The sequence below is a fragment of the Copadichromis virginalis genome, linkage group LG4 (assembly GCF_057382275.1).
Source record: "Copadichromis virginalis isolate Kocher_CV1m ecotype Utaka linkage group LG4, C_Virginalis_male_GT1.1, whole genome shotgun sequence".
Taxonomy (NCBI): Eukaryota; Metazoa; Chordata; class Actinopteri; order Cichliformes; family Cichlidae; genus Copadichromis; species Copadichromis virginalis.
The window spans coordinates 4,740,408-4,764,032 of record NC_140621.1 but is presented as its reverse complement, the minus strand read 5'-3'; the positions used below and the strand labels follow the sequence as shown (position 1 = coordinate 4,764,032).

Genomic DNA, 23,625 nt, shown 5'->3' with positions numbered 1-23,625 from the left:
TGTAGTGTTTTCCATAGTGGTAGCTTGTGGTGTAGGGGTGCTTAATTACAAATCTGGATTATGAATTGTATGTATTGAAATTGCAAAATCACAACAGTCTTTGAACCTAGACATGTCTTTAATTGGGCTCTTCCTGCGCACTAAAACTGGAACGTTCACATTTAATACAAGGTGGGCCTTAATGCTGGAACCAGTGCATTTCAAAAGATCCAACTTTTACTTGATGGCTAAAGGTTTGGGCCACACTTTTCACAGTAGTTGCGTGTGGTTTCAGACAAATTAACATTTTCCACAGAATCCGTAGTTGAGTGTGCTAGTAGTGTGCTAACGACCAAAACAGTCACAAGGAATTTTTGGATGCATCACTGTCAGGAAATACACTTTTTCCCGAGATCCCAATGGTTGCCAGTCACCAATTAGTTGGTAGGTCTTGTACAAGATAACTGTTACATCACGACCAAAGCTATGTTGCAAATCCCGTCTGTGATGAAGATGCAAAGACTTCTTGTAAAACACTTGACTCAGGAACAGCATTGTTCGTTCACTTTTATATGTTTATTATACATTATCGCATGAAATTATACAGAATCAGAATGGATCTACTTTTTTTCCTTCTTCGCTTCAGTAGTACAAGAGGATTGACTGAAGAAGTATGCTCCCTGTGGAGCAGACTTTACTTTTGTGATTTCCAGCAGCGTCTGTACATGTGGGTTATTGTTTGCACCTGTGCTTTGGGTGGTTGGTGGTCCTTGTGCAACTACATGACAGCTTAGAGGTTAGAATTCTTATGTACGTTACATATATTCATATTGTGTGACTTCAGAGGATCAAAGAGTTCAAGGAAACTTCTGAAGAGAAATAAATTAGTCAATGAAATGTGAAGATGAAAAGCATATTTCATGAATTCTGGGAATGTGAGTGTAAACCTTATAAGCTGGCATGATATCGGAGTCTGCGGGGAAGACGGCCTGTCTTAAAGTTGCAAGAAAAAGGTTGTTATACAAGGATTTAATTAACCGGCTTTCCACTCTTAATCTTTGACCTTAAGTCTAAGTCACATTTACAGACAAAAGCAGGGAAGAAAAACTTTGTGCGAGTGATTTCTCCAAAAGGTTCTGGGAGTGAGGTGCTCCTATTAAGGAGACTGCAATTGTTGGTTATAGAGCCCCCCTCCCCCTATTAGTAAAGCCATAAAAAATCTGTTTACTAGTCTTATCATCTTTAAAAAAGGCTGGCTGGTGTGAACTCTTCCTCAATTATTGCTCAAAACTTTTAGACGACCTTAAAAGAGGTATGAAGCTGGCAAAGGCTACAAAAACAAGACTTGGCTGTACATCAGTCCATGGATAGGCAAACTGCCCACAAATGGAGCAAAGTTCAGGACACCAAGAACACAACATGCAGTCCTGGCAGATTGGAAAGAACCCAGCGTTTGGAGTAAAATGTTTGCAGAAATCCCTACACTTAGCTTTAGTCTTTGTTCATGAAAAAGCACGTAACGTGAAGAGACAAAAGCTGAGCTTTTGCCTGACACTGAAAAGGTACTGCACCAAAACATCATCCCCACCGTGAAGTGTGGTGGAAGTAGCATTGTGGCTTAGAGTTGATTTCCTCAAGGCCAGGATCCTTGCAGTCATTGAGGGATATGGGAATTCAGAATTGTGTCAAAACATATAAGATTATAGGAGAATGAAGCTTCTGATCCTAAAGCACACAAGTGAACAAATATCAGAATGGCTGAAAAAGAGGAAAACTCTGGTTTTGGATGTCTGTGAAGGTTCTCAGTCATCCAGGTCATCGTAGTCAAAGGAGCTTGCAAAGAAAAGCGTCTGGACTTCTTTAAGTTACTTGAAGACGTTTCACCTCTCATCCGAGAAGCTTCTTCAGTTCTAAGGTCAAATGGTGGAGAGTCCCAGATATAAACCTAGTGGGAGTTTCCCCCCACAGAGGGACAAAAGGACCCCCTGATGATCCTCTAATCGCCTGAGCCAAGGTGGGAAACTGGGTGTGTGTCCCAATCAGCCAGAGTTTCGGGTGTGTTCATTGTGAAACCTGGCCCCACCTTATCATGCGAATTCCTGAGGTCAGATGGCCCAGGATGTGAGTGGGCGTTAAGGCGTCTGGGGAGGGATCTCAGAACTGGATTATAGATGGCAGAGAGTTGGCCATTCCTGGGCATTCCTCACTGCACTCTACAGCATCTGGTTTTGGAATGATCAAATCAGAATTCTGACCTTTGAGATGGAGCTTGCTGTGTGATGAGAAGAACTATCGATGAACTGAACTCTCTCTCATCTTGATGTGCAAGTCTTGGCAATAATCAGGTTGTGTTGTCTGTAATTGTGACTAAGATGAAGTTTAATCGTCTGACTTCAAAACTCACATGTTATTGGTATACTGTCTTATTCTTGCAACTGTGTATATGTTTCATCTGGTATCACAGTCTGTAGGGGCCATGTATGCAGGTCTTTCATTGAGGCCCCTGTGATAACACTCATCCTCGCCCCTCCTTTCCTTCTCCACTCCTCCTCATCACTACTTCTCCTCTTCTTCTCTTCCTCCCTCTGACCCCATTCATCCTGATCTTCCTTTATCACTCTTGCCCTTACGTCATCACGCCTCACCATCCATCTTGCTTGTACTCCCTTGTTCGCACTCCTTCACCCATCTCTCATTCCATCCTATCTTCCTTTTCGACCTCCTCTTCCTCTCCTATAGCTCTTAGCGTCTCTGTTCCAGGGTACATCCCCAGCTACCTGGAGAAGGACGAGCCATGTGTAGTGTGTGGGGACAAGGCGACTGGGTACCACTACCGCTGCATCACCTGTGAGGGCTGCAAGGTACATAACACCTCTGTTGTATCAACATGGTGCAGATATTAGTTTGTCATGTATTATACACTCTGACAGCTCTGGCAGGAGGTAGAGGTGGCTGATCCAGCTCTAAAATGACAGTTAACATCACCACAAAGGAACTTATAAATCTGAAAGCAGTTACTTCAATTCTTTGTTATCTATATATCACCAAGTCAGAACAACAGTCATCTCAAGGCAGTTTATATTGTAAGGTAAAGACTTAATATAATCGAAAGAAAACCTCAATAATCACACAACCCCCTATGAGCAAGCACCTGGCAAGAGTGGGAAGGAAAAACTCTGTTTTAACAGGAAGAATCTTCAAGAAGGAATGGGTTCAGGGCAGAAAGGCAGGACAAAAGACACACTGAGGAAGAAGATCTAATGACTAAACACAGAGTGCAAACTGTATAAACATGTGGAGAGTGAAAAGAGTGAATGAAAAAAGTGTTTCATGGAAAGCCCACAGCGGCCTGGCCTGTTGGAGCATAAGTAAGCAAGATTCAGGCCATAGCGATAAGTTTTATCAAAAATGGAAGGTGTAAGCCTAATCTTAAAGGTAGCACACTGTCTTGTAAACTGATTTCAAAGAGCTACAGGTAGCTGAATAGTTAAGCGTGAAAAAGCTCAGTGTTCGAAACACATAAACGTGAAGTTGGGTGGGCTGCCCAGGTATCATTTGTGCTGTACTTTAGTACTTTTGCAGATAGTGAACAGTGTGATTTGTAAGTTCTTTCACTGCTAACGAGCTAGCCCCAGCCCGTCATGTCTTCTGTTGCCCTACCAGCAACTGACTTGTTCACTGTTATGATGACATTCAGCTGTTTCTCCAGGACGTCTCTTGTCTTGGACAGACTCCAACTCCAGTGCCATAGGCTCCCGCCGCCTCTGTAGGGTAAACATGAGAGTCTGCATAAACCAAAATCATGTGTCCCTACGCCACGCTAATTGAAGCTGCGGAGGAAAATGGTACAAAAGTCCGTCGGCTCCCTGACGAGGCAGCTACGATTACTCCTCCTGATTATGTTTCCTTTCACCTGCATGTGCCTCCACTCCCACCTCACTCTATACATAAAAATTGCATTTACTTCTTTAGGAAACACTGAAGGATCAGTAAGAAAGAACCATTGTGAGCTCAATGTATTTTCGCAGCTAACTGAATTATTCTGACGAGGTTAGCTAGTTCCCTCAGGAGTTTTTTGTTCAATCCGGAGCCGAGCTGAAAGCTACCATCAAAATTCATTCTCCAACCTCAGATTTTAGTATGTTCAGGCTGTCTCATTCTTAATGCTTTGTATTAATCCACCTCAGTAATATCTTACACCATTTCTTTCACTCGTACTGATGCAGAGCTGTGTTGTTGTGTAGATGAAGATGAGCTCATTCTGTGCAGCTACAATATGTATGTAGTCAGAGAGCTGAATAGATGCTCTGCAGTGGAGAGGAGCTTTTTCTCAGGATAGCATACAGCAGTTACATAGCTCCCAAACGCCCCTGCAGTGTTGCTATAATTTGAGTATTATGCAACCTTTGAACCATGTTAACAAGCATTCATGCAATTTCAGTAGCAATAGCCTCTTTGTTACTTTCTGATCACGCCACAATCCATCCTACACAATTTAGGTTGTTAACGATCCTCATGTGACTGGGCAGCATGACTGGTTTAAAAATATTCAGTTTTTACTATTTAAAGGAAATCACTTTAGTCTTTATTTAGTCTGTTTGGTACCACAGTTGCTGTACTCCCAGCATGAGTAAGAATGACGACTTTGTTTGGGACTGATTGCAGCCCAAGATGAAAACGCATTTGGTGTCCTAATATACACAGTAGGTGAGTTTGACTGAAAATCTGTCACTACAGTTCACATCAGTGCTGTCAGACTGGTCTCAGTTCATAAAACCAATTAAAGTTGAGTTTGATGTGAAGTAGAATGGACCAGTAACACCACTGCCTCATAAGCTACGCCAAGTTTTCTTCTAATGTAAACAAGTGGTTTTTGAAAATGCTCATATTTATAAACCCTTTCCACATGAGCAGATGAGCAATCTGACACGTGTTTAGAAAAATAAGTGCAGTTTCACATTCACTCAAAGCAGCCGGCTCTTTGATAGTAAGAAGGCTGTAAAACAAGGATTCACACACAGGAAATTAACAGTTCCACCTTAAATACTCTAAATGTTGTTTAAAAAAATGAGTTTCTCAGCACAAAACAAGAGTAAAAAGCCCCATCCCCCTGTGCACTGCAATTTTACAAAGCACAGCCAAAGAGTGGAAAGATTGGTTCCTTCCATTCTGTGATCGGGCCTCATGTCTGACACGTCTGATAGCGTCTTTATTTCTCCCTTTTGATTTGTGGGCTACAGAAAAACAGCCTTTTATGATGTTTAGAATCCAGGTGTTTAGCAGTTTGACATTCAGGGGAAAAATCACTAAAGGAAGCATCAATCTCCTGTGTCAAATACAGTGATATGTGCCATACTGTACATTAGTGAGTTGCCAGCAGACTCCTTGATGGCTGGCACAGAGGTGCTGAGAACTGATCTATTATCTGAGGACTGGCAGCAGCCCCTCAAACTGGCTGCAGTTATTCTCAATATAACACACTCACAGGGAAGCAACATTTAAATTTAAACGTGTTTCCTCAGGCAGAAACACTTGTTTCGTATTCACTTAACTTTCAAATAACAGAGTAACACTTCCTACCTCGCTCCACTTTTGGTTCAAACCAGGTCTTTGTAAACCACGTCTGCTGTGTTATTCCAATCGAACCGTCTCGTGTAAAGCTTGCGAGAGATGTTCAGTCATGCCATCAGTTCATTACTTCACGATTTTTGGCAAGCAGGATCTTGGCTCACAGTCACCAACATGCCTTGTGATGTGACTCATTTAATGAACTTGTTTTATTGTAATCAGAACACAAGAACATTTAATTGGTGGATTTAATTTTCACAACAGTTCAATTCATTTTTATTTATACAGCCCCAATAACAGCAACAGTCACCTTAAGGCGCTTTATGCTGTAAGGTAGAAACTACAATAATACATGCAGAGAAAAACCCAACAATCATATTGACTCCCTATGAGCAAGCACTTTGGTGAAAGTGGGAAGAAAAAACTCCCTTTTAACAGGAAGACACCTGTTCCCCTTTCCTTCTCCTCAGGGTTTTTTCCGTCGGACCATCCAGAAGAATCTCCATCCGTCCTACTCCTGTAAATATGAAGGTTGCTGCATCATCGACAAGATCACGCGCAACCAGTGCCAGCTGTGCCGCTTTAAGAAATGCATCTCTGTGGGCATGGCCATGGACTGTGAGTTTTTTTTTTTGTTTGTTTTTAAGCTCGTCATAGATTTTAGAGAAAAGGTAATGATTTTTAGTTCACCGAGGTTCATTTATTTAAAAAGCAGCCTTCTTACACAAAGGCAGATTGAAGGTGCTGTGCAGAGAAAGTAACTCACACTAGAAAGCACAACAGAAAAGTAAAACAAAAAATTTACAACTAGTAACTAGTAAAAATAAATATTTCACATAGAAGTAAAAAAGTAAAATAGATTGTGTCTGGCAGTTACGGTGCTAGTTGATTGTAACTTCTCAGTTTTATCTGCTGTGTTGGACTTTTAGAGCCAGAAGTTACTCTGTTTAGAAGAGAAGGTGATTAGTTGTTAATCTGATAATGCCTGCAAGTGTGCTTAGCTACGGGCATTCATCAAATGTACAAGTGCTGATAGCTGCTAACCAGTGCTGAGTAATAAAGTGATAAAAATACTACAATTTTACTCATCAAAATCAAAATGTTCACTGTGTTACCTCACAGAGAGTCAAATTGTTGCTCAGTTAATTCCACTAAAATGTTCCAAAAGACAGCAGGACCACAAACAGGGTGAAGAGGTCCAGTTCAGAGGCTAGAGTTAGCTCCCTGATTTGTGACACCTGTCAAACCCCTGCACCAATCTCAGCATCCAGATGGATTGATTAAAAAAACAGAAGAAGAAGAAAGAAATCATGCACTGTGTCATTTTTATGTAAAGTGAAGCTATGCAGTAGTTTTTGCTACTTTTGTGTTGGCTTTATCTTTTTCGGCCCACGTGAGCAGTGCACATTGTTACAGTGTTTGGCAGTAGCTGTGCCTGAAGCTGTGCTGGCATAATCATCTATAGCATCTATAAAAATCCTTCATAAAACAAGCTAACGGAGCTTTGATTAGCATGAGCTAAGCTAGCTATCGGCATCTAGCGTTGTTCGCATACAACTACAACAATCAGTCATCCTTATCCTCAAGCACAGAGAGGGAAATATTCATCACAAACAAAACAGAACGATGGATCCACAGCCCCAAGAGCAAGAGCATCGAAGCGTGAAACCCGTGCATGCGTGGGTAGCCTGAGCCTTTTGTTCTCACATAAAAACTTTGTACTGGACTCTAATTTGAGATGAACAGTACACCCTTTCAAAATTTGCCAAAAACGTGTTACTGGGTGTTCACACAGATTTCTGCACAACGTTGCAGTCTAACTAGTTAGAGTGATGAATAATGGGGAACTCTCACATGCTCATCAGAATCTTTGCAAGTGCATCTGCTTGTGTGGATCTAGGGAAGGGTTTGTTTTTCCCAGGATGTTTAAAAAAAACCTCGCACACACATTCAGACTATTTGTAGCATATTTACTTTGTGTTTGTTTTAGTATTTGCTTTAGCAGCATTAGTGCTTTAAATTTGTAAGCCATTTACTGCAGTGGATTAGCAGAGGAGGAGACTTCAGTCACGTCTGATAAACACACTCAGTGTCACCAGAGCTCCTTGCAAGCACGAGGATGGCAGTGTACACAAAAGTAGGTGCTTTTATTAGCACTGAGTGCGTAACCAGGATATCATCTGTGCAACCTTGTATGCAAGCTGTTTGTGCCTTTATACAGCAGCATATATAGGATTTTACTACAAAGTGTTATGCAACAGAAGTAACATCTATTTGTGATTATTCTCCGCTTCTGTTGTCATGTTTGGAACACGTTTGCTAAAACTGATTTAGCCCGTGTCCTTACAGGAAGGGATTGATTATTACTGACTCTGAATGTGCACAGAGTACTCATGTTGGAAGAGAGCTGTGATTATAGGCACTCGGTGAAAGAGTCATCCAGGCGTAGTGCATAATTAGCCTATTAGCAAAGTCCTTTCAGTGTAAAACCTACGATCAACAGCTACTGCATTGGAAAGGTTTCCAGCTCAGCTGTAGACAAACATATCAGAGCTCCTCGGTCCAATAATGCATGTTCACTGTGCCTATTTTTGACTAAACTGGCAGGCTTTCATCTCCCACAGAAAAAAGAACAATTCCATGTTACTGTGTCCTTCCTGCCCCTGTCCCTGTCTGATAGTGGTGTTGGATGACTCAAAGCGCGTGGCCAAGCGCCGTCTGATCGAGGAGAATCGCGAGAAGAGGAAGAAAGAGGAAATGATGCGGATGCTACAGACGAGGCAAGAGCCAGACACCGCAGAGTGGGAGCTGATCAGGATGGTGACCGAAGCCCACCGGCACACCAACGCCCAGGGCTCCAGCTGGAAACAGAAGCGCAAATTCCTGGTAGGCTTTTAGTTGAGTGGACATCGCCTTTAGGCTGAGCACTGTTGCATAAACTAGAATAGAAATCTTTTCAGAGAACTGAACATGACACTGCTGTAAAAAGTGATGTAAAGCTTTGCAGAGTTTTACATCACGCTGTTCGTCTGTGTCAGCCGTGGCTGTGGCACACAGCCCGTGGAGGAAACCGAGGTGCCGTTTGCACCTTAATTGCCAACAATCGCTCTTTTGCGTCATGCAAAAATGTATTTATTACACACAGATCTATTCAATGTGACCAAGAAGGATCCCGTGCAGGAAAAAAAACTTCCAAACGGTCCAATAATGACTGCCTGCACACCCAAGGTGCTTTAGAGATAACAAATATGAAGATTATAGAAAGCAAAAATGTAAATTATACAGCAACAGAGATGGAAAAAGTATAAAGCATCATCTTAGATTATGAAAACGCAGCAGAAACTGCAAAAAAAATTACATAACACAGATCTGGGCATTTGAATCGGGCTGCTGTTTGGTCCTCGCAACAGCTCCTTCCTTCTTTCATGTAGCTCGTTATTCCAGAATTCAACAGCGCCTTGAAAGTCAGTTCCACTTCAGATATCAAACATCAACATAAAAGAAGGCGACTTCTTTTCATTTCAAAAGAAGCCGTTTTGAGAGCTCTCCTTTTCATCATGGCCAGCTTGCTCTGTGGCGTCCCATGTGATCAGTGTAACGTGCAGGCGCACGTGCTTTAAACCTCAAAAGGTTACCTTGACGCAAAGGTCAGATGTTTGTTACCAGGCAACAGTTCCATGAAGGTAAAGACGGCTTTAAAGTTTTTAACAGTCTTCAGGTTACAGTTCGATTCAGCTCACTTTTATTTATGTAGCGTTCGCCAGCAACTGGAAATAATTTTTTAGGCATTGTGCTCATATTACAAAAGAGCGAACATTCATGTGCTTAAACTAAAACAATGCAACGACTGTGATGTGATTTGCATCTTGCACACACCGCTGAACAGTTGGCATCAAAGACCAGAAACTCGCAGTTTTAAATATTTGTTTCCGTTTTGTAACATCATAACGTAACATTGTATATGCTGCATTTACATTTATATTACATCGTGTTCTTCTAAAGCTGTAATCTCCTAAACCGACTCCATTTTTCCTTGAGCTTCTTTGATACGCCTCCTCTGCAAAGAGAATCAACCCACACCTCATTCAGCAGATATTTCTTGTGGTATTTAATAGTTGAACAATGTCTCCTTTCTAGCCCGATGATATTGGCCAGGGTCCTATGATGCCCACTTCAGACGGAGATAAGGTGGATCTGGAAGTCTTCAGCGAGTTCACCAAGATAATGACCCCTGCCATCACTCGCGTCGTCGACTTTGCCAAGAAACTGCCCATGTTTTCAGAGGTATGTGGTATGCGTGGGGCTTTACATCACTCTTTGTTTTGTATTTATCTTCAGTCTTTGATTCTGCTTGCACATCACGTCAGTTTTCCAACTTTCCGATCACTCTCGCCTTTTATGCAGTGATAACTTCACAAGTCAGGATCCTCTGCCTTGGATGCTGTGTGTGTGCTCCAGACAGACTCGAACTTTTCTTCACATCCCGCTTACACAGGACTAGATTTATAGTACAATAAAACAAATCTGCTTTTTATGTGGATATCTTTAATATGAAACATTAGCTGTAAGATGGATTTCGTCTGCTATCAGTTTGCAGCTGAACAGGATTAAGTTAGCATGCAATCTGTTCGTGATGACAGAGTTGGGATAATCGCAAAACTGTTGCTGTTTATATACACAAAAGTTTCAATTACACAAAATTTCACATTAGTGGCGTACATTCCAGTCCAGACAGAGCCTCATCAAAGAAAAAAATCAGATATTTCTCTTTAAATTGTGACATATTTGCTGCAAGACTGCAATTTAACAGTAAATCACATAGACTCTTATCAGTATTGCTTTTATGTAGGAATATAAGCAGAATACAACCAGCTGAGTCAAATCTCTTATTGAAAAGAGATGCAGATGAGTTGCAGTCATCAGCACAGCCTGCCTCCGATTGACTGCAACGTGTTTGCGTTTGTTTGCCGACAGGTCGCTTCCCACCAGGCAACCTGTGCCATCAAACTGTTGCCTGCCATCAAAATCATTTTACCGTGAAGGTCATGTTCTCGTGCAGCTCTGGACTGCTTCCACTTCTGCTGCTATTTCTAGATCACTGCCTGGAAGTCCCGTTCTGTCCCTTGCAGTTGTGCCTTTGCATTATATGCTGGATCTCCTCCAATGTGTCACAATGGCAACTCTTCAACTTAACTTTCCTTCAGCTGGCCCAGTGTGTTGCCTTCTGGCTTGGATATCATGAACTTTTGGGTGACCCCAGCTGTCATCAACAGAAATTACTCTTAACATGAAAGTCGGGTAACAAGATCAGTTAGCAGTACAGATTAAAGAACCTCAGTAAATAATGTGCAACATTTAACTGAAGAGGCTTCTAAAAATCTGCGATAGTATTGTTTAAGTTTATGCTGCATTCAGTAAGAGACAAGTTTTAAGAGAAACATCAGCAGCAGTCTGATTTCTTACTCTGTGCCCCAGGAAAGGTTTCCAAACCCCCATTTCAGTCTTTTATATCTTTTCCCAAAATGTCAGCTCACACAGTACCTAAATATAGCCCGTCTACTTCAAAGACAAGAACAATTCAATCCAGCGGCTTTAAAAATGTGTCGCTCTCTCGAGCTTCCACTTTTACTGAAATTAACACTGTGAGTTTCTTTATTGTCATTTCTTTAAATTCTGATTTCCACTTTGAATTTAGACGGCTATAAATGATTTAACATTGTTATCTAAACTACACGTGTGCATACTCTGGTTTCACGGTAATGTTTAAAGGCAGACTGTGAGCGTAGCTCGCCGTTAAAACACTAACAAGCTCGTTAACCTAAGCTGGGTCTTTTGATTGGGAACTTCCTCCATCTGAAGCTTTTGTCCTGCTGCGTGTCAGCTGGGATTACACCGACTAATCCACCCCACACCCCCACCGCTGTCTCCCTCTCTCTCTGTATTAAGTGGTGACTCACCACTTACTGATATTGCTTTGCTCTCTGTGCAAACGATCTGTGAGCAAGTGCCATCGCATGTCTTCCCACCTAACTGAGTGCACTCATCATGTATATTGTAGGGGCTTCCTGGTTACATAAAGGCAAAGGACTTGTTGTGACTAGAATATTATAACCCTTCAACTCTTATAATGGGGTGGAGGAAAAGCAGTCCTAATCCATTTCACTGTGTGTTTCTGTTTGTTATTGTGAAAGAGTCGGGACACTGTGTCAATGTAAATAAAAACTGAAAAGATCATTGCAGTTGGTGTAACTTTATTTTTGTAACAAATTGCTTAATATTTGCTAGCTAGCTTTTAGTTACTATTATATCATCAATGTCTCAATAGTTTAGAAAACAAACACAACTGTTGACTTCCAGGACAGACTTTTCTGATTGAAGTTCAGCATTGTCTCATTTCCTGACAAGCTCAAATCTTGTTTCCCAGCTGCCTTGTGAGGACCAGATAATCCTGCTGAAAGGCTGCTGCATGGAGATCATGTCACTGCGTGCTGCTGTGCGCTACGATCCCGACAGCGAGACTCTTACTCTAAACGGCGAGATGGCTGTGAAACGCGAGCAGCTGAAGAACGGCGGGCTGGGCGTGGTGTCGGACGCCATCTTTGATCTGGGCAAGAGTCTAGCACAATTTAATCTGGATGACTCGGAGGTGGCGCTGATGCAGGCGGTGCTGCTCATGAGCTCAGGTGAAAAACGAATATTGTTACCATCGTCTAAAATCTGTTTAAGAGAAAAGATGTGATGTTTGTCATTCGACACTGGTTTTGTTAGAGTTCAGGTTGTATTCCCACCACAATCTTTACACTGAAAATATATTCATATATGAACCAACAAGTGAGGATTTTTTTTATCTTTTGTGGTCTTATGAAAGAACACAATTTCTTTTTCCCTGAAACATGTTTCAAAACAAAACAACAATGATTTTTTTTTCACATTAATGCGACACTATGTTGGAAACTAAGTCACTGTTGCTACATCACACAATGAAATTGCTCCACTCACGAGTACAAATCAGCCAATAATAGCAGGATTGATTTGTCTTCTCTTTTTTAATTTTATGGTTTGGTAGGTTTAAAAAAACATTAATAACATTACTTGATGTTAAATCTCAGGTGTGGTGGTTCTGACCGTCTACGAAGTCAACCTCAGGATTATAGTTGCTGTATGCTTCTGCCACTTTGCAACCCCACTCCACCTGGCTCTTTTGTATTGCTTGTACAGTTTTAGTGTAAATTATTTAGTGCTTCAAATGTTCCACATTTTATCGTTTTTTACAGATTAATTTAGCAAATTATTAAAAACAAAAAGCTAAAATATGTACATAAGTATTCACAGCCTTTGTTCAGTACTTCGTTTAAGCACATTTTGGGGCATTTTCTTTTGCAGAGTGTCTCTAACTCCATCAGATTAAATGGGGAGTATCACTGATCACTGCACAGCTATTTTCAGATCCCTCCACAGATCTTCAGTCAGCTTCAAGTCTGTACTCTGATTGGGCCACTCAAGGACATTCACATAGTAGTCCCAAAGCCCCCCTTTGTTATCTAAGCTATGTGCTCAGAGTCATTGTCCTGTTGAAAGTCTGAGGTTCAGAGACTCTGGAGCAGGTTATCATCGAGGATGTCTCTGTACATTGCTGCATTTATCTTTTTCTGCCTGCTGCCAAAAACATCCCAACAGCATGATGCTTCCACCACCATGCTTCACTGTGGGGATGCTATTGGTGATGAGCGGCGCCGGGTTTCCTCGAACACAATGCTTGGCGTTCAGGCCAAACAGTTCAATCTTTGTTTCATTAGACGAGAGCATTTTCTCGTTGTCTTGGAGGTGTCTTTTGTCAACCTCCAGGCGGGCTGTCATGTGCCTTTCACTGAGGAGTGGCTTCCATCTGGCCACTCTACCAAACAGGCCTTATTGATGGAGTGCTGCAGAAATGGTTGGCCTTCTGAAAGGTCCTCCTCTCTCCACAGAGCAATCCTGGAGCTCTGTGGTCACGCTGAACGACCATTGGGTTCTTGGTCATCTCTAAGGCCCTTCTACCCTGATCGCTCAGATTGGCCGAATGGCCAGCTCTAGGGAGAGTCCTGGTGGTTCCAAACTTTTTCTATTTATGGATGACGAGGCCACTTTGCTCATTGGGACTTTCAATGCTTCTGAAATTTTTCTGTACCCTTCCCTAAATCTGTGCCTCAATACGATCTTGTCTCAGATAATTCCTTGGACTTCATGGCTTGGTTTGTGATCTTTTCAGATCATGTTTAATCAACTGACTTTACCACAGGTGGACTCCAATCAAGTTGTAGAAACATCTAACAGACGATCAGGGAAAACAGGGTGTACATAACATGGCAAAATGTGGAACAAGTAACAGAAATACTTACTTTCTGCATGCACTGTAAATAATGGAGTTGACTGCCTGTTGTTTTCTGTGGTGGGTCTTGCTGCTGCTTCTCCTTTAGTCTCTCTATATAATTACATAGAAGGGCAGAGTGCCCTCCTGACAGAAATCACATTTTCAATTGTTTTCAGTCGTTAAACGGGAGATAGCTGGAAAGAATAGCAGACTTCTGTTCTTCCACTCTGTAAGGAGCTTTCTGACAACATTCTTTTGTGTCCCAGAACGATGGCAATTAGGCAACTTTGCAGTTTCCAGTGCGTTCATGGTCAGTCCTTACACTGGTGCAGGTGGAGCTTGCTCATTGCCATTTAAAGATATTTGTAAGGAAGTTATTTGCTTCCCATTTTTCAATCATTTGTAGTGGAAAAAACCCCACCATGGGACTGGCCCTGTAGTTTTAGTTCTGCTCTAATGCTAAAAGTCTACCATGGTACCTACAGTTTGACGGACTTTAACCACAGACATAAAGCTGATCACACCGGCTTTATTTGCACACTGATGGAAAAGGGAAAAACACATTAACTAAATTCCCACACTCCCTAAACAACCTGAATGGGAATAATCTTGTCTAATCTGCTTTTAATCCTATCACCACACAGCCCTAATTCCTAGACAGTCACTGTCTCTGAAGCTGGGCCACAAAGCCCCACTTGAGGTGGATTTCTTCAAAGTGTGAAGTAAAAGACACCCAGATGCAACCTTAACAGTGTTGGGGAGTAACGGAATACATGTACCGCCGTTACGTATTTAAAATACAAAATATGAGTAACTGTATTCCGTTACGGTTACCGTTTAAAAAGGTGGTATTCAGAATACAGTTACTTTGTTGAAATAAATGGATTACACTGCAGTACTTTCCTGTTTCATGTTGTCGCGGGTCAGGACTGTTTGGGTTTTGTTTGACAGCTACGTTCTGTTGTTCCAGGCGGCAGCGTTACGGTTGCCATGGTTACAGGGCGACGCTCTCTCTCTCTCTGCGACTGTGTGTTTCCTGGGTGAGAGAGGCCTTTTCGTTGTTGTTGTTGTTGTTGTTGTGCTAAGCTAACAGGCAGAATGCTACAAGCATAGCTCTAAAGAATGTAGCATCATGGGCAGTGTAGTCCGTGTTGCAGGGAGAATGGACTGCCATACATGTTATGTGTCTGTGAGCGCTAGGAGGGAGAAAAAGGGGAGTGGAAAGGTACGAGTTGTCATCGAGGAAAAACGGGAGCTGGAAGCATGTAAATATAATAATAACCACTGCAGCCAAGAAGAGTGCCTGACGAGCCCAGTTGTAAGTAAGCTATTAAGACTCGACTGTACACTGTGTTCGTGTTTTCCTCCGAAAACAATAAGTTCCGTTAGAGCAGTCTTTCAACGCCTCTCTCTGTCTCTCGCAAGAAAAGTTGACCCACACAACAAAGTAAAGCTATTTTTCGGCTACGAGCCGACAGGGACCCCGCCTTATTAGTCAGAGGTCCCTTTACTACAGTTCGGAGTCGCGGACCTTCAGTAATAGTAATAAATCACACAGCAATAGTACATTCACGTTGTTGTAAAAAGCATGATAATATATTAAGTAATCCAAAGTATTCAGAATACGTTACTGTCATTGAGTAACGTAACGGAATACGTTACAGAATACATTTTGGGGCATGTATTCTGTATTCTGTAATGGAATACATTTTAAAAGTAACCTTCCCAACACTGAACCTTAACATTGATTATATTAGATGCTTATTCACAAAACCATCTGCTATAAAATAAAATGCAATAATAGTTTCTCATAAATCTCTAATTCTCTGTTTCATAGTTGAAATGATGTAACTAGTGTGCAGTGATACACTCAGAATAATATCTGAACAACACTACAAGGGAGGGACAGACAGTATCGGCATGATTGATAGTTGGAAAGCAAAGCACTGTGCATCACTGCAGATCAGAAGAGCAGATCCTGCAGGTCATTCAAGGTCCTGGAATCTCTCCAAGACCTAGGATGACCTAAGGCAGCTTATTTATGGACATGCTGCTGCTGGAATTCTGTCAGGGTGTGTTTGCTTCTGAGTACATTTGAGATATTTTTAGGGGTAAAGATACTGAACACAGCAGCTTTTTTCCAAATTGTGAATATTGGGCTTTTTTCCCTTGTAGCTGATGGGTGCTAATTCTCTGGTTGCAAACACGCAGTTCCAGTGTTTGAACTGCCACACTTTTGCCACTTTCAGTTAGGTTTGTCGACTATCAAAATCGTTGACAACTACTTTAATAGTTGATGCGTCGTTTGAAGCTTTGCAAGATCCTGAAAGACGCAGGAATAAGTAGTAGGATTTAAGAGTTTTATAACAGACTGAAACAGAAGATGGCAGGAATGCGTGTCCGGTATTGTAGCTGTGCTATAATAGGGGCCGCATCCTTCGGAGGCCGATTACGTCACAGTGGTGTGGCGAAGGATGTCCAAATTCAAAGACTCCTCCAAATGTGGCCGACAAATGTGTCCTCCTTATCCCCAGAATGGAAAGATTGGTTGGGTGTATTCTTCGTGGCCCAACCTATCCCAGAATTCATAGCGCAGCCCAGCTAATTCCAGCTGGCAACAATGGTAGCAGCTATTTATTTTAATAATACTCTGATTACTCTTTCTGGGTCACAAAATAAACTTTTAAGATATTTTCAGGTGAGAATGTAGCTGTGTAAACTTCAAATATCTGCTCTGTTTATCGAGACATCATATACTTGCAAAAGTGTTCCAACGTTTTCGGAAACGTTTGTTACCCTCAGCTCTATAGGTTCAAGGTTCAAGGTTCTTTATTTGTCACATGCATAGTTATACAAGTATAACACACAGTGAAATGTAGCCTGACACGCTCCTCGACATGTGCAAAAATATATAGCTGACCGGGGTCACTAGAGCCGAGAACAGCAAACTCCCTGCACATCATTTCAGACTTAAAAATTTTATTATTTGGCGTTTTTCAGTGTTTTATTTTTTCCAGAGTAAATCGGTTTGGCTGTGATTAAAGTTATAGTTTTTACACAGCTGAATAAACGTCAAGCAGACAAATGATTAAACAGAATTTGGTAGAGAATTTACTCCAGTCTGCTGTTATATTTTAGATAGCAAGGAGCAGACGGCTGAGTTTATTAAACTCCACCGAGACAATCTGCAAATTTCATTAAAAGTTCAATAAACTATCATCTTGTCTTTATTTTTAGTTAGCACATACCTTAAACACTTAAAGCTGTAAGCTAATGATAGTTATATAAGAGCAGATGCTGCTGGTGCAATAAGCTGTACGTTTTACCTCCAATGGATGCATGATTAGTTGACTAATCACAAAAATAATCTGTGACTAGTTGACTATCAAAATAATCCTTTATACTACTTTCAATAAACCAACAGCTTCATTTATAGAAGTTATATATAAATACGATGTTCTGTTCAGAGTCTCTGTTTCCAGTACACACTGTCACATCACTTATTCTGCCCTCTCCAAGAAAAATGTATGCAGCATTTCAATTTGCAATGTTTCTCATGTTTTAAAAGGAACCAGGCAGCGGAGGGCACATTTCCCATGTAATTGTTCCTTTGTTCTTTATTGCCTGCAGACCGTTCAGGGCTGACCAGCGTGGAGAAGATTGAGCAGTGCCAAGAGGCTTTCCTTCTGGCGTTCGAGCACTATATAAACTACCGCAAGCACAACATTCCCCATTTTTGGCCCAAGCTGCTGATGAAGGTGACAGACCTGCGCATGATCGGGGCTTGCCACGCCAGCCGTTTCCTTCACATGAAGGTCGAGTGTCCCAATGAACTGTTTCCCCCGCTCTTCCTGGAGGTGTTCGAGGACCAGGAAGTGTAACTGTACATCACCCTCAGAAAGAACACTTTTGTGGTGGCTTTGAGAGGAAGTTTGGCTGAAGGACAAGCGAGGACTAAAAACTGGATTTTTTTTTTTTCTCTTCATGGAGAACACACTCTGTAAATTTCTTTTGTTGCCCCTTTGTGTGTGTTTTTTTGTTTTGTTTTGTTTTTTTGATTTGTCAAGCAACTACAACATCCACCACCAGCAAGCACACATCAATATTATCAGAGGAATGCAATCAGTCTCACTAGGCACACACACAAAGTACAAGCAGTGTAAATACTTACATAGCTATTCACACATTCATACACCATAAAAAGTGTATTTATATGCAAACAATTGCATTGCCTCTTTTTGCACCCCCATGGATACACAGCTGTACTGCTCCTGACTAATGCAAACTGAGGGGCTTGGTTATGTTTCTACTAGCTGCACAGCCACCTATCACCTCAGATAAGTGCTTTTTTTGTTTTGTTTTGTTTTGTTTTAATCTCTGGGACCTGATCATTAGCTTCTCTTTCAATCCCTACACCTCCCTCGCATCTCCTTAACTGCAAAGTCATCCTCTGTCCGCAGCCTAGCCCTCAACCTGCCAAGGCCCCGTGAGTCTTTGTTGACCTACCTCCCTCACGTACTGACCTCTCTCTCTCTCGTGTATACACAGGCACATGGTGTACATGCACAAAAGACACCCCTACAATATTACCTCAAACAATATTACCTTTCTGATTAGAAAACACAGACTCGTGTAATATTTAGTCAAACCATATGCAAGCTACAGTGAGAAAACTTTGTATGAAGCCCTTATTTATATACAGATATGTCTTATAACTGCAGACACGAGATGGTATCGCTCTGTTTCCTGAGCAGAGACTAAACCCAGTCTAAAAAAACACTAAAAACTTTGTTTTCAGTTGAAATCTTCATTGAATTTTCCTTCAAGTGTGGAACTGGGCTTAATCCATGCCTGGGACACTGAACCCATAGGTATTAATTACTGTAGTGCATCAGAGGTTACAAGATGTCATGAACATCACGGTGCTTTCTGTGATCACTAAGCGTTTTGCTTTAGTGGATTTGATATCCATCTTTGTGCAGTAAATTCTCCTTGTTTACTGACATGGTTTGATATTCTTGGAAACAGGTTTACTTTCTTTCTTTCTGTGACTTAAATATAAAGTTTGATACCATTCTTATGCTGTATTTGAAGCTAACACTAGCGACTGCTTAGCTTAGCATAGCTATGTTAAGCTATGCTAAGCTATGCTAGCATAGCATCGTCACTGCCAGGCGATGAAGGCTGTCCCAATTCGAGGGCTGCTCCAAATGCGGCCCACAAATGCGTCCTCCTTTTCCCCAGATTTGAAGGATTTGTCGGGTGTATCCTTTGTTGCCCAGCCTATCCCAGGATTCATAGCACGGCGGTGGCTGTGGATGATTTTTTTTTTTATGTTTAGCTTAGTTGTTGTTGTTTGTTGGAATGTTTAAAGCCAGATGTTTTATTATTTCCTGTTTTGTGCTAAGTTAGTGTTTTTATTGGCTGTAGTTTATTTTTTAAAGGACAGATTTGGAAATTGTGTTATTTTTACCAAAGTAAGAAAGCAAAGAAAGAAATCCTGTTTCCCAGAATATCAGTCACTATTACTTTATTGCTTCTTCAGGAGTTATAGGATGTTGTTTTTATCATTTCCATGTCAACAGTAGCAGCAAGGAGTTATAAGGAGATTTATTCTAAAACGTATTTTTCATTCATGATCTACCAAAATAAAAAATAAAAATAATACTTTTTTTTCTTGTTCATTGGATTCAGTGGATTTGGATCATCTTTACCTCCATTATACCCGAACTGGCAATTAGCTGCTGAAAGGCTAATGGCCAGCTCCAGCCCCGTTCCTCAGAAAGCACTGATTTAGTCATGGCATCTTGAGCATCCAGGAAGAGAAAAGCTGATTGCGACGTTGTTTTTATACTAAATATAGCATACACAGGACGTCTGCTTATATTTATACACAGCTGGAATACCTCTCCAACACATACCTCCTGTTGTCTTTACCTCACATACTCCTATGCATATTAAACACCCATTTAGTTATTATCACATGTATTACCTCAGTTGTTTTGTGATCAGCACTTCCTCCTCCTGAGTTGTGCACACTTCCTGTGTCTTTGGGTCAGTGTTTGAGTATCCCATTGGATCCCCCTGCTCTATGGTCCGCGCCCTCAGCTTTCCACTGATTTGTGTTAGGTTCAGCACTAGCACATGGTGGTGGTTGTGGAAACCTCTTCAGGCTTCTCCCCATCGCCTGTATCCATTTCAAGTCCCGCCTGAAACTGGCAGATTCTACCTCACCTCTCATTTAAAAGGAGCTCCCCCTCTACCTGCAGCGCATACACATAAACATGCACAGAGATATAAAAATACAGATATATGTACTCACCGTGCACAAAGGACTTGCAAGCATGGACCCACTGAGTGTCTTTTACATGGGCCAGAGATCAACAGCTGAAATTCAGTCCCCCCCCCCCCCTTTTTTTTTTTTCAGACTTTATCACAAAAAAATTGGGATCAAGAGTCATTTTTAATTTTTATTTAAGAACCTAAAGTGACAACACTGCAGACATGAATCTGTGAATCTGGATCTGTGTGCCAATTGAACTTGGAGGAAGCTGTCAGGACACAGTGACAGCTGGAAACTGGCACCACAGTTGATTTTTAGCCCTGTTGGATCAGCCCAAGAGACTCTTCTGGGTGGTGACTGGAAGGTAAATAAACAGCAACTGAGTCAGCAGAATCCGCCTGAGGATATGACTTTTCGTCCTGGCCGAAGCGAGGGAAACGGCGAGTGTGTGTGTGACCGTTGCAGTGTGACGCAGTTCAGGCCACCAGCAAACATACGCAGACATGGACCGGGCGATGCATCCCTGAATTCTTCCCTCGCCATTGAAGCACAAACGGAAAACACTGGCCCAGAAATTCAAATCATGAATTTAACATTGCTGAGACCATCTCCACCAACCATATCCCGCACTGCCATCCTCTACAAATGATTATCAGGTTTTTTTTCTGTTGCACTAAAACCATGCCTGTATTCTTCAGCAGCCCTGAACTCCTTTCCTCTATGACCTCTCCTAAATCTTTCCCTTTCCTGCTAGTCTGTAGCATTCCCAATATCCTCCCTGATGATCTTATATAACCAACAAGGACTGACGCGACGCTGCCACTCTCAGTGTTACCAATCTATGTTGCAGGGTATTTAAATAGAACGTGCTTATACAGGGATACAGTTGCGCACACACACGGCAATAGGATGATTGAGCTGTCCAAGGTCAGAGCGGCCGTCTCCAGACCTGCTGTGTTTGTACTGCACTCACTATCACTGTGAATGAAAGCCACGCTGCAACCGGGCTAAGGCTCAGACAGGGTACTGCTGGCTTTCTAATTCACACATGTACATGTGCCTCACAGAGGTGGTACAAATATACACAATATAGGAGCAAATATTTATACACAAACACAACACAGTTATTGTATGTGCCATTCGAGCTATCAGTGGGTGAGTTTATGCTGCCAGTTCCAATCAGATCGTGAATCTGACCGCTCATATAGCACAAGAATCAATGTCTGTACAGTTGTTTTTAATACGTTGGACTTGGGGTTAGACTTTGGACCTGATGTGCGTTTTCTTATATTCTGTCACTGTGTTTAAACAGAGAAGTTTCAAATAATGAGTTGAGTGTATGTACAAGTAATCCTGCGAGTCAGAAGTCGCTCATCCCAGAGAAACAGCAAGTTGTTTATCGGGAGGGAAGGAGAGCGTAGAATCGCTTGTTTCAGGCAGTGGATGAACTAAAGTGTTACACCGAGCAAAGGACGTTTTTTGAACCAGCTAAAGTAATAAAGAAACAGAGCTTTAAATAAGCATAACAGGGTAATGTAATTGACATATGATTTGCAGTAAATACATTCAAAGGTTACCATATTAGTTGGCCATCGGTAACATCTGCTAAGCACCAACGTTCAGCTTCAAAGTGATGCACTTCCTGTGTGGATGCATACATATAATTTTTATAGATGCCTTGTGGAGATCATCAACTCATGGCTGACTTGCTTTTTGCAAACCTCTTGGTGAATCCCCCCCCAAGTCTGAGACTGAGGTCAACTTCGTGATTTAGATTGGAGCTGGCAGCATGGCCTCTCTGTCTCTCTCTTTCTCTCACCCTCTCTCTCCTTCTCAGCCAAATGATCACTGGGGAAATCCTCTTCCTGTCCTTTAAAAAGAGAAAAAAAACACAGCACACCAGCACCACAGAGCACACTGCCTTCAGCCGTGATCAGCTGCACCAGCATAGTGGAGAGACAGCAACCATCCTTCCCACCTTCCACAGTCATCATCACATAGCAGACATGTTCAGGTAGCTCTTTAAGTCTGATCTCAGCAGTTGGGTTTTTAAACTCTAATGAGAAGTAGCTGCACAGGACCGTACCTTAGCCATGCATGTTTTTTGCGTGACATCTCTGTTACTAATAGCATGGAGTGCTTCAGTGACAAGACAAAGAAACCAAAAAATCATTTTACATTAAGAAATCAGAATAAAAGAACTGATTTGTTCTGTCTGCTTGGACATGGCTCAAGTAGTTGGTGCACTTATGCAGGCGAGGCAGAATGGAAAATTCCTTCACCTGTGTGAGCCATAGAGTCAAAAACACGTGTTCTTGTGGCAGTGTAGCATTGTTGGACATAATTGAGGCCACTCAGAGGTAGGCTACCTCCGTCCGCTTCATGTCCCGACATCCCAATCAAGCTGTAGAATAACAGTCTCCATGTTTTCCACACCATCACTACAGTTTGCTTTCTCTGTCTGCCTCTGAGATCAAAGGAAGGGTTATATTACGTTTACAATAAACTCAAATGTGAACTTGATGCTAAGCTCTGCAGCTGCAGCCTGGCACAAAGCTAACAAATACTACTGTTTTTATTACTTACCCAGGGAAAACATCCGTAAGCTCTCATCCTTGCATCCACCTTTCCACATCCTTCCAACTCCAACCCCCCCCCCCCGGGTGTTTCCTCCATATGCCTCTCCTTCCTTTCCCACACCCTCTCCCAGAAACCTGCTACGGCTCATGCTAGCACTCTCTGGTGGAGAAAGACGACAATCCCTGCAGGAATATGTCCACACGTGGAATGTAAAATACTGAAATTGTATAATTAAAGACACGATGTGAAGTCCCACACTCATGTTGCTTTCGATGTTGCTTTTGTTGTGCACCAAGTGTTCGTCGTTCTGCTTTTTCTTGGGCCGTTGAGCTTTGGAGGTGGACATGAGCCACGTCCTGTGACAGACTGCTACTGATGAGTCGTTTTAAGAAAAAACTAGTATGTTTATGAAAGAACCGTGTGATGACTGAAAACGTTTGAGTGATTTAAAGGAAGGGATGAAGTGAATGTTTTGGGTATAGAGGAACTTTTTAATTTTTGTTTTTTTTAATGATACTTTTGTCTTTATTTGCATCTGATTTTTCTTGGTAAGTGAATGTCTATCTGTGTTGATGCTTTACTGTGAGAATATGGCTGTATATGCACTTTCAGACCATCATTGGTGCAGTGGTAGCTAGTGCTCAGACATCACCCATGGGTCAGGGTTCAGCTCATCTTCAGTTTAGCCAACTGAAAAAGAAGCCATATTAATAAATACGATTGAAACTTCTTGGAACAGGCGATTGCATTTGGCACCATAGTTGGCTGTATCTAGCAGCTGTACTGCTTGCACTGTAATTCACATTGCTGTATAAGAATGAATGAATTGCATTATTCAAAAATATACGTTTAGTGTGACAAGCTA

At 41.8% G+C, this 23,625-nt stretch overlaps 1 protein-coding gene across 4 annotated transcripts in view; it reads left to right on the top strand.

Annotated features, from left to right (window-relative positions):
- LOC146710630 (thyroid hormone receptor alpha) overlaps positions 1-20,303 on the top strand; it is a 112,930-nt gene extending 92,627 nt beyond the window's left edge. For 3 of the 4 annotated variants that reach the window (XM_085453225.1, XM_085453224.1, XM_085453226.1), the window contains 6 exons: positions 2,719-2,840; positions 6,018-6,165; positions 8,228-8,433; positions 9,685-9,831; positions 11,972-12,230; positions 17,528-20,303. In XM_085453225.1, coding sequence (XP_085309351.1) covers positions 2,719-2,840; positions 6,018-6,165; positions 8,228-8,433; positions 9,685-9,831; positions 11,972-12,230; positions 17,528-17,778 — 1,133 coding nt within the window. In that variant the 3' untranslated portion in view covers positions 17,779-20,303. The remainder of the gene's footprint in view (positions 1-2,718; positions 2,841-6,017; positions 6,166-8,227; positions 8,434-9,684; positions 9,832-11,971; positions 12,231-17,527) is intronic. The other variant, XM_085453227.1, reaches the window with a different exon arrangement.
- The last annotated feature ends 3,322 nt before the right edge of the window (positions 20,304-23,625 follow it).